Source organism: Pyrus communis, chromosome 12 (assembly GCF_963583255.1).
Source record: "Pyrus communis chromosome 12, drPyrComm1.1, whole genome shotgun sequence".
NCBI classification, from domain to species: domain Eukaryota; kingdom Viridiplantae; phylum Streptophyta; class Magnoliopsida; order Rosales; family Rosaceae; genus Pyrus; species Pyrus communis.
This window is the reverse complement of record NC_084814.1, coordinates 5,744,245-5,757,930: the sequence shown is the minus strand read 5'-3', so window position 1 is coordinate 5,757,930 and position 13,686 is coordinate 5,744,245. Positions and strand designations below refer to the sequence as shown.

The window sequence follows — 13,686 nt, the reverse complement described above, 5'->3', positions numbered from 1 at the left end:
CGTACTCGGATTAGAACTCCTTAACCTAAGCTGATTAGGTTTTGGCCAGTCCTAACTCCAATAGGACTTTGAACCAAGCTCCATAACAAACCAACTTCATCTCTTGATCCCAAGCACCTTCGGCTTCAAAACTCCATGTTCCACTAAGAATCGACTACTTCACCCTTTATTTAAACTAATCCTCTTCGCAACAGGATTTGACCAGCCTTAACTGGACGGCCCACAAGAAAATTCTAGATAAATGTCATTGGGCCTAGAATAATCCCAAGCTCAGCCCAAAATAATATTTTGGGCCCAAACAGATATATATATATATATATATATATATATGTGTGTGTGTGTGCGCGCGCGCGCACCCAAACCCTAAGAATCAAGAACGTGTTTCATGACTAAAATTACACTTATTTGGGTCCATCATAATCTTAATATTCAACTGTAAAATCCCCTAAGAATTATGTAATATGAGACCAGTCAACCATTCAAAACTAAATCCCTAAAATCCTAATCATAATCCGCACTTAGAATTAGGCATTATTTCCCCACAAACTAAGGATCTTTAAATTTTAAACAATCAAGGGGGTGACAAGGAGAGGTTCCTATCTAATCCTAATTAATTTAACACACAACACCTAATTTAAGTGACTTGACCATAGTCATATTAATTAAATCTGTATTCGTATCTCCGCACCCAAAGTTTGTATCGCCTCTTAGTACATACATGTTAAACAAAATGTAGACAAGCAGAGGTTTATATGTAATCATAAATAATTAAATATGATCTCATCATAGCCATATTAACTAGAACAATATCCTCACCCATGCGTATTCAAAGTTTGAATCACCCCTCGCCCCAGTCTTGAATCACCTCTCGCCCCAAGCTTGAATCACTTCCTCGTCACTTAACATTATATTAGAATATCGCTCAAATCTTAAAAAGTACTAAAAATATTGCTCAAATCGAAAAAGAAATGCACAAACCTCTAATGTTAACAAATGTTAAAATATTTAATTAAACATTACACTTTACAGGCAAAGCCCTCCTTCCCTTTCCCTACCAAAAAATTGTTGGGTCTAGCAAGGAATTAGGGGGTAGAAATATTAGTGCCACCACCAAACCCTAATCTACACAAGAAGATGGACGATGATGATGAAAATGATGGGTCGGATGCTGCAAAACATGCAGGGCCACCAGATCACATATTCCCACCCACCAGATCTTGGAGCGACCGACCTCATAAGGTTTCGGAAAATTTTACATTATATAAGAATTGGTACGCTATTACAACCGCTTCTTTTTTGCACTTGCTCCGTACACTTTCTAAATAGTAACATTACATTGCAAGTAGTCCTTTATCACAATGATAAAGAAAAGTAATACATCATGAGTTCGAACCTCATCGATTTTCTGGTCTACCATTTGATCTGACAAATTTATAGTTTGACAAAAAAGACAAAATAATAACATTACATCAACACCCTGATTTTTTCCTTCTTTTTTTTTTTTTTTTTGGCGCTAAAATGTAAAGGAGATTCTTATATTGTTTTTGCAAAATGACCAACTTGCCCTCGCTCGGTTTACGGGTTTAAAAACTACGACCGGGGATGGAAGATATCGAACGGCAACGGCCGGTGGGGGACGGTCGTGGCGGAGGGCCAGGGGTTGATGGGCAACGGATGCGGCTGGACGGGCCCCATCTGCGAGTGGGGCCGGGGAACGGCCGCGGACGATGAGGAGTTGGGTGGGACCCCGACACGCTCACACGAGGGGCACATGGTGAGTGTTGTGGGTGGGGTCATCTGCATGTAGAACTGCGGGGAAAGTTTCAGTGCTCTCAGCTCCTGAACCTCTTTTTGCAACCGCCTGTTCCGCTCCGTCAGATTCTCACAGCACCTCTTCAAGAACTCACAGTCCACCTCTGTTTGCTTCAGCTTTGTTCTGTAAAATCACAAAAGAATCTGTAAATAAGCCTGCACCGCAGGGGTATAACTGTAAATTAGGTATATGTTTTTTGTTTGCCGAAAATACCCACCTTGCTCTTCTGTTCTGAAACCAGACTTCCACTTGTCTAGACCGAAGCCCAAGCTGTTTCGCCAACGCCAATTTTTGCTTCTGCACCAGAAAAAATGAAACCGTACGTGTCAGTGGACTTTATCAGCATCCAAACAGAAAGTTTTGTCTATTTTCTCGGCAACCAAACAGAACTAATCGCAGGGAGTGGCAGGCAGACAAGTAACACTTACAGGGTTGAGAGTGTTGTGCTCCTTGAAGCTCTCTTCGAGAATGGCGGACTGGTCCTTAGAGAGCCTGAGCTTCTTTCTGGAGGTCTCGCCGTCCTCTTCGTCGCTGAGGCCTCGAGAGCAGTCCCTCTCGAGGTCGAGATCTTCGCCATTGGTGTCTCTCTCGCTCCGCTTGCCACTCACGGTCGACACGGTGCTGTTGGGGGAGGACACCCCCGCTTCTTCTTCGCAATCGCCCGTCGGTGGCAGCTGGTTCACGTCGATGCCCCGCAGGAACGATCGGGGCCCGCCCCGGCACGTCTCCGAGTTAGAGTTTAGATCTGCATGTCGGATCGCGATGAAGTTAGGAAACAACAATAATTAGATCGTAAAAGGAAAAAAGTTATGGTTAGGTTTGAAATTTGGTGAAAAGTTTGTTGTAGTTTTAGATCTGAAAGACAGACATTGAGAAAATCATAAAAGCTATGTTTTTTTTTTGTAAAAATGTCGAAAATTAAAAAGAGGGACAACCCAAAAGGAAAAAAGGGGATTTTCCAGGGTGTTCGTTTCTCGGGAAAAAGAGGTGAGAAAATTGGTGGTAAAGCCAGATCTGAAAGTAGAAACGTACATGCAAGATAGAAAGAGAAAAAGCACAAACCTGAAGAAGGCAAGGGATCATTCCAGAGGGGCTTTTGGGGAAGAAAGCCAGAAGGAGAAGAAGAAGCAGAAGCAGAAGTTGGGAGGAGAGAAGGCATCAGATTCAGCTGAAAGCGGCTGCTACTTTGATTGTTATGGGTGTGAGGAAAATTCAAGCTGAGACTGAGACCCAAATCTTCTCTTTCAACCATCATGGTTTGGTTTTTGGGTAATTTCAGTTTACTTCCTTCCTTTTGAGGGGGAATTTCACTCTGAGTCCTGATTTCAGTTTCAGAACAAAAGACCTGTGAGAGATGTTGAAGATAGAGAGAGGGAAAGGGGAAGGGAGACGTTTGGGAATTGGGTGGTGGGGAAGTTGTGGGTGGTTTTATAGAGAGGGAGAGAGATGGACAGGGAGTGGTGTGTAAGTTCAATCATGACTAAGGTGTCAGGAAGGGAAGCCCCCCAATTATCTCAATCATGGTTCTTGTTCCCCAAAATAATGTGCCCAACTCTCTCCCCCTCTCTCGCACTCCCAACCACCATTTTGTTTTTTTTTTTTTTGTTTTTTGTTTTTTTTTTAATAAACGATAGGGGTAGGTTTAATCTTAAAATAAGTTAGCAATAATGTGATTCAAATTCTACTATAGCGATAATTGAACCTAAGCGCATCTCCAAAGAAAATGTTAAAATCCTAAGTGAAATGCCATTATGCATGCTTGACATCAAAAATCTCTCCAACCAAAATATTATTTGTTGACTTAATTTGAAAGTTTTGTGATTTGAAATCAAATTTGGCATCAATGTCAAATTTATTTTTAATTCATTTTAACAGTAGATCTCTTATTCCTAACATTTCAACCAATAGAAATTGTGTTTCAACATTTTTTTAATAATTATAACCATTTAAAGCTCTATTTAAATAGTAAAATAATATTTAATAATTCGATTAAAAAAAGTACAAAATTTGACATAAAACTTCAGATTGTCACATCATTCATCAATTGTAAGTTGTCATTTCCTTTGAAGATAGTATAAGACTTTTCATTTATATGTGAAGAATAATACTACTAGAATGTAGTATTAAGTGGCACATTTATCCTCTTATTTACTCTCTTTACTTTTTAGCCGTGTTAAATGACGAGGGGGTGGGGTGGGGGACACATCTTTCAACTGAGGTTTTGCTTAGTGTTATTGTTTATTTTTTTGTACAGTTTGCTGTCATGGTATGGTGGAGCTCTAATAACTGCGGTGTTTTGACCTTTGACCATGCCAAACACACAAAAACAGGAACAGAAAAAGAAACAGAAGAAGAATATCAGAGCAGTTACTAATTGATTCATTATTTGTCTACTATTTGACATAATTGAATGATGGGATGGGGACTTGAATTCAATTTACTCTTACTTATTTTGTTAAATTTATAACAAAAGATAATGGTTTTTTTGCTTATCGATAAATCTGAATTAATGTTTTTATGTTTTACGACTAAATGATATAACGTGCAAATCTCATTTACTTTCAACCCAACTTCATGAATCACTGCTAATTTAAGCAATTCATATGAAGTTCGTAATTGAGTGATGTGAGAGAGATTAGGATACTAGGAAAAGCCAGGATTTTTTTTTTTGGCAAAACGATTTGGTTGATTATGATATCAAATCTTCTGCAGTCAAAGTATATGTGGCCTTTTTATGACTTTAGTAATTAATTGAAACATATTAAATTTATGACAACAAAGTTAAAAGAAATCAAGTTTATAAACATGTGTCAAACAATGGATGGGGTCACAGAGAAGCCACACCATTTTTAGGTGCAAAAGATTTGATCTCGATTATTATAACATTATGGGAGAAATGTTAAGGAGACTCAAGTTACAAACTAGATGGAAAAAAAAAGGTGGGCATCCTGGGGAAAATTTAATGAGTACTTAAACTAAAAAGACTCAAAAGCAACAACAAGACCAACTTGACCAATCTAATAACTACCATAGTAGCAGATATGTGAGCGTGACATGCACGAGAGTCAAGTTTAATCTTATACGATGCAAAATGGGGCACATTGCACAAGTCTATCAACAAACATTCATTTTAAACAAAGGGGTTAAATTCGAAACTTTAAAGGAGTTTCAAACCTGAGACTCAGGTGTGGAAATCCAACATCATTTCCACTAATGAGGTTCCACACGCATATAAATTAAAAACATTTAATTTGGCTTGTTGAGTTATTATTGAGGAGAAAAAAGGTATTTGAAAATCATTTTTTTTATTTGATTATGTTTATCAATTGAGTAATGTTGTTCATACCATATTTTTATACCACATTTCTATATCACCTTAAGTGGCATTTGATGTGGACAGCCACATCATTTGAAAAGAGGACAACTGATCATAAGTTACAGTTATTCACCCCTTTCAGATGTAGAAAGGTTATGGAGAATTTTACTCTGTTTGTGGTCACAATCAAATAGGCTCACCAGCTAAGAGCATCGAACTCAAGACCTCCCACATTTTTTGTTTATTGGAGAACTGCAGCTTGCACCCTTACCACTAGACAACTTACTGTGGTTGTATTATTCTCATTCTTGACTTCAATTATTTTGTGTTTATTTTAATTCATGATACTGAAAATTGATATTTAATCTGATTAAGAGGGATAATTGATCCCATACTTCTCAACACATCTTTTTGGTGAGTAATATTCCAGTTTTATTTAATAGATCACAAAAGATTTCAAAAACTTTAAATGTTTGTTCTTAAAGAAAAAAACAACATACACTGTCACTTAGTACTTACGGTCTAATAGTATTCTTCTTCATTTGTAAGTGAGAGGTCTTAGGTTTGATTCTCATCAAAAGCGAAGTTGAACCACATTATTATGGCAAGTTCATTATAAGGATTAGTTCACTCTTCCACTCCCTTGGTACTATCGTTTGTTCACAAAAAAAAAAAAAACAACAACAACAATCTACACTGCAATAAGATCATCCCAAAGGAGCTGTTAAATTTTAAGCATAAAATTTAAATTTGATAGACAATGTGGTATACTTTGACATTTTTTTTTTTTTAAGTTTTACTCTCCACCCAATATGTCCAATTTTAACATAATAATTGGCATATCGGTTAGAAAAAAATAATGTTATTTATTTTTACTGTTATTGTTAATGTGAACTTTTTTACATCTTTTTTAAAGATGTTCTAAAAAAAGTGAATTAACCAGGATGTTGAGAACATTAATGAGGAAATACCAACCCCAAATTAATGCAGTTTTTTCCCTTTTCTGCTCTGAACAAAATTAATGTAAGTTTTGGTTGCACTCATATGATATCCAACATGGAAATAGGCATTGACAAGCAAAACAATCAAATCCACATGCATTTTTGCTTACTACCATAATTATGGTATACATTCATTATATATTTAATTATTTATCACGTGTGTTTTCACCTAATTATAATTAACTGTCACTTTAAATATTATTTTTTCAAATTAAAAAAAATAAACAAAATTAAATGAAACAAAACGTAACAAATACTCAAGTATATGATAAAAATACGTCATAATTTATAATTGATGAGTAAAAATGCTCCCGTCACATCCAGATGCAAAATCACACTGAATCTTTAGCATTAATGTCGAGGGCCACATATCCCACCATTGATGAGATGAGTCAGACCAACGGCTGAGATCAACCAAGTCACATGGCCCTGTACGCTCCTGTACACTTTGTTGCGAAGCTGAACAACCATCGACTGTCAGTTCACTTGGAACGAACGGCCATGATTGGAATCTGCACAGATAAGAAGCTCGTCAATATGGGTCCTATGAATTTTCTTTAAGAAATTTTAACGAAAAGTTTCCGGTAATGTTTATTTCAATAAATAAAACTATATTTTTATATTAATAAATCAATCATGGTACTATTCAATTTGCCCGTTATTTTGTTTTTATAATTAAAACTCAAAGTTTTCAAATTTTTTTATTTAATTTTCCTTTTTTTTTTAGGGAACTTTAACCAAAAACTCCTTATACTATTCAATTTAATGAAAAATCATATTTTTACACTAAAAAATCAATCCTGGTACTATTCGCTTTACCTTTTATTTTATGATTATCGTTAAAACTTAAAATTTTCAAGTATTTTTTATTTATTTTATTTTTTTCTTTATTTTCCGAAAAATCTTTTCATGTTCGTAACATACATGTAAACCCCACCATGCGATTCCCACGAGGAGTGGGGGCACGGAATCTCCGGTTCCAACCAAAAGCGTCGCTTTCTCAGCCTTTTTCTTATCATGAATACGCTGCGTTTCACATATGACTAAACTAATAATTGTGTGACTTATCTTCTGAGATGGCTGATAGCCGAGCCTTTTCGGACGGCTAGGATCTTGTGGCTGCATTACCAGATTCACCGCCACTAATTTACCTAGGAATTTTTTGTATTTTGGTCAAAGTGTGTTAATTACATGATGTAGCATATATATTTTTATTAACTATATCTATACTAGGGAGTGTGCGAGAATGGGCAAAATCTCACAATGAACTAGTAATAATATGGTTTAAATTTTCTTTTGGTGAGAATCGAATCTAAAATCTCTCGCTTACAAATGAAGAAACATATCACTAAATGACTAGCATATTTTGATTTTTAACTTGGCCATGAGATAACATGTGTGCAAATATTAGTCAAACATGTTGTAAATGGGACCTCGTGATTATTGAGTTTGTACTATTGGTGCAATTTATTGTTGTTTTGAAATTTGTACTTTCTCTTGCTTGTACTAAAGTAATTTCTCAATCATTGCCACTTAGTATTATGGTCAAGTAGTATTCCTCGTCATTAATAACTTAAATGACTTATGTTCAATTCTTACCAAAAGTTAATTTGAACTACATTATTGCTAGCCCATTGTCAGACTTAGCCCACTCTTGAACTACATTATTGCTAGCCCATTGTGAGACTTAGTCTACTCTCTCACCCTCTAACTATAAATAATATGTTAGAACCAATCAAATGTTAAGTATATATTATATAACAATTTGCACAGTTTTATTTCAAATGGAAAAACTCAACGACAAACACAATATATTAGAACATAAACACTTAATGAGATTATATATAAAATCACAAATCACTAACTTGTTTTCTTGCAGATAGAGGCTTGCAGAAGCAATCTCCTAAGGCAGAAATTCGTCCCTACACCAGTGCAGCAGTCCTTGGACGTCTATATTGCAGGATACAACTATCTAATCCAAGTTCTTGCACTCGAACTCGGATTCTTGGCGAATTGGTTGTTGTGTTTCTCTGTAAACTATGAAGAATATGATGGAAAGGATATGTCTTGTTTCTGATCCGACAGCCATATATAATGGCATAAACGAGCAGTTGAAACTGTTCATAAATGAGCAGTTGAAACCGTTCATAACTGATCGGTTTTATCATTTCAGAAAAAAAAACTGAATGAAAAGATCAAAAACGTAAAAATGATACTTGGGTTTTTCGTCCATCCGAGCCCAAGAGCCATCTTTGACATTTAATATATACACCCAAACTCTCCAAGTCTAAGGTCCAAGGTCCATGGCTTTGGCCCAATTCAATTCAAACTATAAGTGAGTGAACTCACTTATAAAGAGTTGTTGTAAAAGGTGTATGGGCAATGTGGGACTGGCAGTCCCACATAACACAGGTTTCCAACAATACCCCACATTTTCTATTCAAACTCTAGCATAATATTGTTTGTTAACAAAAATACAAAAAAAAAAAAAAAAACGTAAATGATCATGAACACATGGATTAACACATGGAACGATTAAGTTAAAAAGTTTGGTTTAGCTAAATATTAAGGAGAAGTAGGCCGAAGCTGTTTGAGCAAATAGCCATGCAGCCAAGCCGAAGCTGGACAAGAGAGAGAGAGAAGCAGAAGGGGACACAGGAGAGTGGAGTTCACGGGGGAAGGGAGGGGCTTGCAAAAATAAGGGAAGCGTGGAAGAAAGAGCATTGCCTCCCCCAAACTCACGTGGACCAACATGTCCTGCCTGGCCCATTCGGGACACGTGCTCTAACACGCTGCTCTCTTTTCCTGCTACAACTTGTGGGCCCCCACCCACACACCTTCCACACAATCGTTCGTGTCATCTTGTCACTCCACTCCCCGACACCCTCCTCATCACAATCATTTGAACTCATCAATCCACGCCCCTCCTTCCTTTGCATCACCCTCATCCCCGCGCGTGTAGGAAAAACCCTCTCGGTCCCACCAATTAGACGAGTCTTGGGACACAGTCGAGCGTGGGAGCTGTGTTTGTTGTATCTGCGTTTCCAGGTTCTCTCACCCATCATATCTCTCGTGCAACTTGGTCCGCAGAAAATGACAAAAGAGTCCCAAAATAATAAGCCTATCATCCCATAATAATAAGCCTATCATTATTTCCGTAGATTCTTTTAATTAAAAATGTGAGCTGCATTTATCTGATCATGAGCATGACAATATCCACCCCTAATTTTAATATCCAGGTTTTTTTTTTTTTTAATTTAATATCAACTTTAATTTACAACAAACTTTCTCAAAATTATACCATGCATTGGTGTATGAGATGTAGAGTTGCATTGGATGATACAAATTTACAGGCTAATATTCTTACAATCTCTATTTACTTATTAAGTATCGGTATCCACACACGTATATTGTAAAAAAACCTTACAGGCCAACTTAGCAGGCTTATAAATATTTTGGTAATTAGTGTTTTTTCTTTCAATATTAGAACAGGTTTTAAATTTAACTCCATCAATAAGAATACAAGTAAATATTGTGGTAGGGAAAATGATTGCATTTTGTATTAGATAAAATAAAATGCATAAATTTATGCACGAAAGAATCAAATAAAAATAAATGAGTGTTTGTGTATGTTCTCCATGTAAATTATGGATCGAATTAGGGGTAAATTTTGGACAAGTGCTAATTAAGGTACCACCAACACAATAAAGAAAATCAAGTGAAAGTTCAAAGAAAGGGGACAAAGATTGTCTGCCCTCCCACTTCCGATGCCCTCTCATTTGTGTGGTCACGGTTAAGCCACGTCAACATTTTATATTACTATTCATCTTTGTCTTATTATCTCTATAAAAAAAAAATATAAAATGTTAACATGGTTTAACCGTAATCACACAAAACAGGAGAGCACAGGAGGGCACCGGAAGTGGGAGGGCAGACAATTCTTGTCCAAAGAAAGGTCTCCTAAATCTAAAAGCATTGGCCTATAAATAATAATAATAATAATAATAATAATAATAATAATAATAATAATAATAATAATAATAATAATAATAATATGGGTTTAAATGTTTCCTGGGAAAGTCACTTTCTTGGCTTCAATGAAAGAATAATATCATGTCGCGTCAAATGATTTTTCAATTAAAATATTACGATTGGGGTCGTATTTGCCAGTTTTGTTCTGGCAATGGCAATCTACTCAACGTTCTCATTCTCATACACTTATTAAACGTTAAAATATTTGACCAACAAATAAATAAAGGAGTTTTAATGGAAAGCTTTTAAAATAAAAAGTTAATAAACAACACATCATAAATTTTTTTTAAGAGTAAGGACCAAAATTACATCACTTAACATTAGGGGTAGGCACATGCCGGGCCGGGCCGAAAATTAGAGAGACTAGACCATACCAGTTTGAAAACAAAACGAGACAGGGCGAGGCGATAATAATTCAAAATCAGAATTGACCCTAACTCAACATGTTTTACAAGTTGGTTCCTACGGGTCTAAACGGGTCCTATGAGAAAAGAAGCTTTTTTCAATTTGTATTTGCCTCTAAACTATATTCACTAGATTTTAGTCTAGTTCAAACTCTTTGATTGGCAACTGTCAAACAACATCTCCACATCCTTTCCAAACCCTTCCTCCCTCACTCCCCCCTCCTCCTCCTCCTTATTGAATTGCCCGCCGACTTTTGCTTCTTCTTCCCTCTCTCCATCTCCCTCCTCCTTGCCTCAAAACCCTAAACCCAACCTAAATCCTCCCCCCTTAATCCTCTCCCTACTCGTCCTCAGCCTCTTCATCGACCTTGACGTTTTCAACCTAATCAAACTCCTTTTTTGCCACCTTCGCCCTCTTTATGACAAGAACATGAGCGTCGCCGTTCAGTGGGCCACTTCTTCCCCAATACACACACCTCTTGGGTTTGTTTCATCGCCTTCCTTAGCAGACAATCAAGATCAAAAACTAGAAACCCACATGCAAGACAGAGACAAAAAAAGAACAAAACTGAAGAAGCCAATGAGTCATTCCAAAGGGGTTTTTGGGGAAGAAAGCTAGAAGAAAAAGTTGAATTTGAGAGCAAAGAACGCATCACATTCATAGGAAATTATAAAATGGTAAATATTCAATCAAACAGTAGGAAATCAACTTTTTGGGATGGGGGCTCGTTTCCACAACTTCTTGGACTCCCCCTGCTTCACCCCGTTTTGTGTTTATAATATTTGGATCCGCCCCAGACCCATCCGAACCATGCGGACCGAGCTTGATCTGTGCGTCCAGGACATGTTTGCCCACCCTTACATAACCCCAACACACTAAGAAACAAGCCAGCACGCTAAATAAATAAATAATTAATTAATTCCAACTTATGCCCTGACAGATGTGGGTTTTCGTTAAACCAATTATGTTAGAATTCAAACTTCTCTTTATTTACAAATACGCCATTGCCCCACTAAAGCTCAAAGCTCAAAGCCCAAATCATTATTCTTAAATACATAAAAAATTGATTAAAATCACATTTCAATTCTCCCAATGGATACAATACCATATTCCCCCCAACTATTCCTCTACCAATCAAATGCAAAACAACCATTTTACACTCTACATTTTGATCTAAAAACTACCATTTTCATCTTTAACCCACTATTTCCATTTTTAAAAACCTTCAAAAACTTCTACAAGTATAATACATATTTTTCTTCGAGGCAACAAAAGTCAAAAAAAAAAAAAAAAAAAAACCAGCGACTCGATATCACCGATCTTAAAAAACTAGAAAATGTGAAATATAAATCACATAGTTTCTTAAATTTATTTAAAATTCTAAATTTTATTTGAATCCAACCATATATAACTACATGCAACTAATTAAGAATAGTAAAACCTAAAATTTCTTGACTAGGTATCGAACAAAATTTCTTGACTATGTATAAAACCAATAGTTCCTTAAGTTGATTTTTTAATTATATTTTTTTAATCAAAGATCAATAACTACATGAAATTAGTTGAAACCAACTAATTATAACATTTTCTTGACCATGCTCTAACCAAGATCCTCCTGTTTTGTTCAAGGATAAGACTAAGTGGACTAGAAGTCATCGAGAATAGGAAATAGTGGATTATGTTGACAAAGATGTTAGAACTCGAGGAAAAATTGCAAATGAAGTTACTCATGTGTGTTATATCTCCCAAATTGAGCCCAAAAATATCAATGATACTTTGACTGATGAAGAATGGATCTTAGCCATTCAAGAAGAGCTAAATCAGCTTGAGAAGAATGATGTATGGTCACTTGTCAATCGTCCGTCAAACACAAACGTCATTGGTACTAAATGGATATACAAGAACAAGTCTGATGAGCCAGGAAATGCAATCAAACATAAGCCCAGACTTGTTGCTCAAGGATACTCACAGCTTGAAGGTGTTGATTTTGATGAAACCTTCGCTCATGTTGCTCGACTTGAATCTATTAAACTCCTTTGTGCCATTGCATGTCATTTGAAGTTCAAGTTGTTTCAAATGAATGTCAAAACCGTCTTTCTTAATGAGTTTTTCAATGAAGAAGTCTACGTGGAACAACCAAAGGGTTTTGAGGATCCTCACAATCCTAATGGTGCGTACAAACTGAGAAAGGCCCTTTATGGTCTTAAACAAGCTCTATGTGCACGGTATGACAAATTGTCTTCTCATCTTCTTACTCATGGCTACACACGTGAGTCTGTTGATAAGACATTGTTTGTTAAGAAGTTGAAGTTTCATGTTATGATTGCTCATGTGTACATGGATGATATTGTTGTTGGTTCCATTTCAGATTCTCTTGTGAAACAGTTTATCAATATGATAAGTGAATTTAAAATGAGCTTGGTCGGAGAACTAAACTATTTTCTCGGACTTCAAGTAAAACAAGAAAAAGATGACATTTTAATCTATCAAGCTTAAGTGTGCCAAGAACTTTGTGAAGAAGTTTTGTCTTGAAGGTTCAAAAGTTGTTACATCACTAATAAGCATGTCTACCAAAATTCACAAGGACTCAAGTGGTAAGGATGTTGATCAAACCTTCTATATAATCATGATTGGTAGCTTACTTTACCTGAAAGGAAGTAGACCCGATATTGCCTTTGCATTTAAGGTATGTGCTCGGTTTCAAAGTTGTCCTAAGGAGTAACTTATTGGTTGTCAAAAGGGTTATCAAATATGTAGGTGGGATTACTGATTAAGGTTACAATACACTTATAACACCAACATAAATTTGGTTGGTTTTAGTGATGTCGATTGGGCTGGTTGTATTGATGACATAAATAATACCTTTGGGAGAGCCTTTTATGTTGGAAATAACTTGGTTGCTTAGCATAGCAAAAAGAAAAACTGTGTCTCCCAATCTACCGCTAAAGTTGAATATATTGCTTATGGGAGTTGTTGCACTTAGTTAATATGGATGAAGCAAATGCTCAGTGACTATGGGATCTTTCAATCTACCTTTCTCGTTTACTATGATAACATAAGGGCAATTGACATTTTGAAGTATCATGTCCAACTTTCAAGAAGCAAACATATTGACATAT

At 36.1% G+C, this 13,686-nt stretch overlaps 1 protein-coding gene across 1 annotated transcript; it reads right to left on the bottom strand.

The window, feature by feature from the left end:
- Positions 1-984: 984 nt before the first annotated feature.
- LOC137711054 (homeobox-leucine zipper protein HAT4-like) lies at positions 985-3,219 on the bottom strand. Its single transcript, XM_068450256.1, has 4 exons — positions 2,876-3,219; positions 2,242-2,558; positions 2,031-2,110; positions 985-1,936 (listed from the first exon to the last, which is right to left on the bottom strand). The coding sequence occupies exons 1-4, from the start codon at positions 3,066-3,068 to the stop codon at positions 1,591-1,593; spliced, it is 936 nt and encodes a 311-aa protein (XP_068306357.1). The 5' UTR covers positions 3,069-3,219; the 3' UTR covers positions 985-1,590.
- Between the last annotated feature and the right edge of the window lie 10,467 nt (positions 3,220-13,686).

Coding starts and splice junctions, on each gene's coding strand:
- LOC137711054 (XM_068450256.1), bottom strand. CDS start 3,068: ATGATGGTTGAAAGAGAAGATTTGGGTCTCAGTCTCAGCTTGAATTTT. Junction 2,559..2,875: donor TGATCCCTTGCCTTCTTCAG/GTTTGTGCTTTT, acceptor TCCGACATGCAG/ATCTAAACTCTAACTCGGAG. Junction 1,937..2,030: donor TTTCAGAACAGAAGAGCAAG/GTGGGTATTTTC, acceptor GTGATTTTACAG/AACAAAGCTGAAGCAAACAG.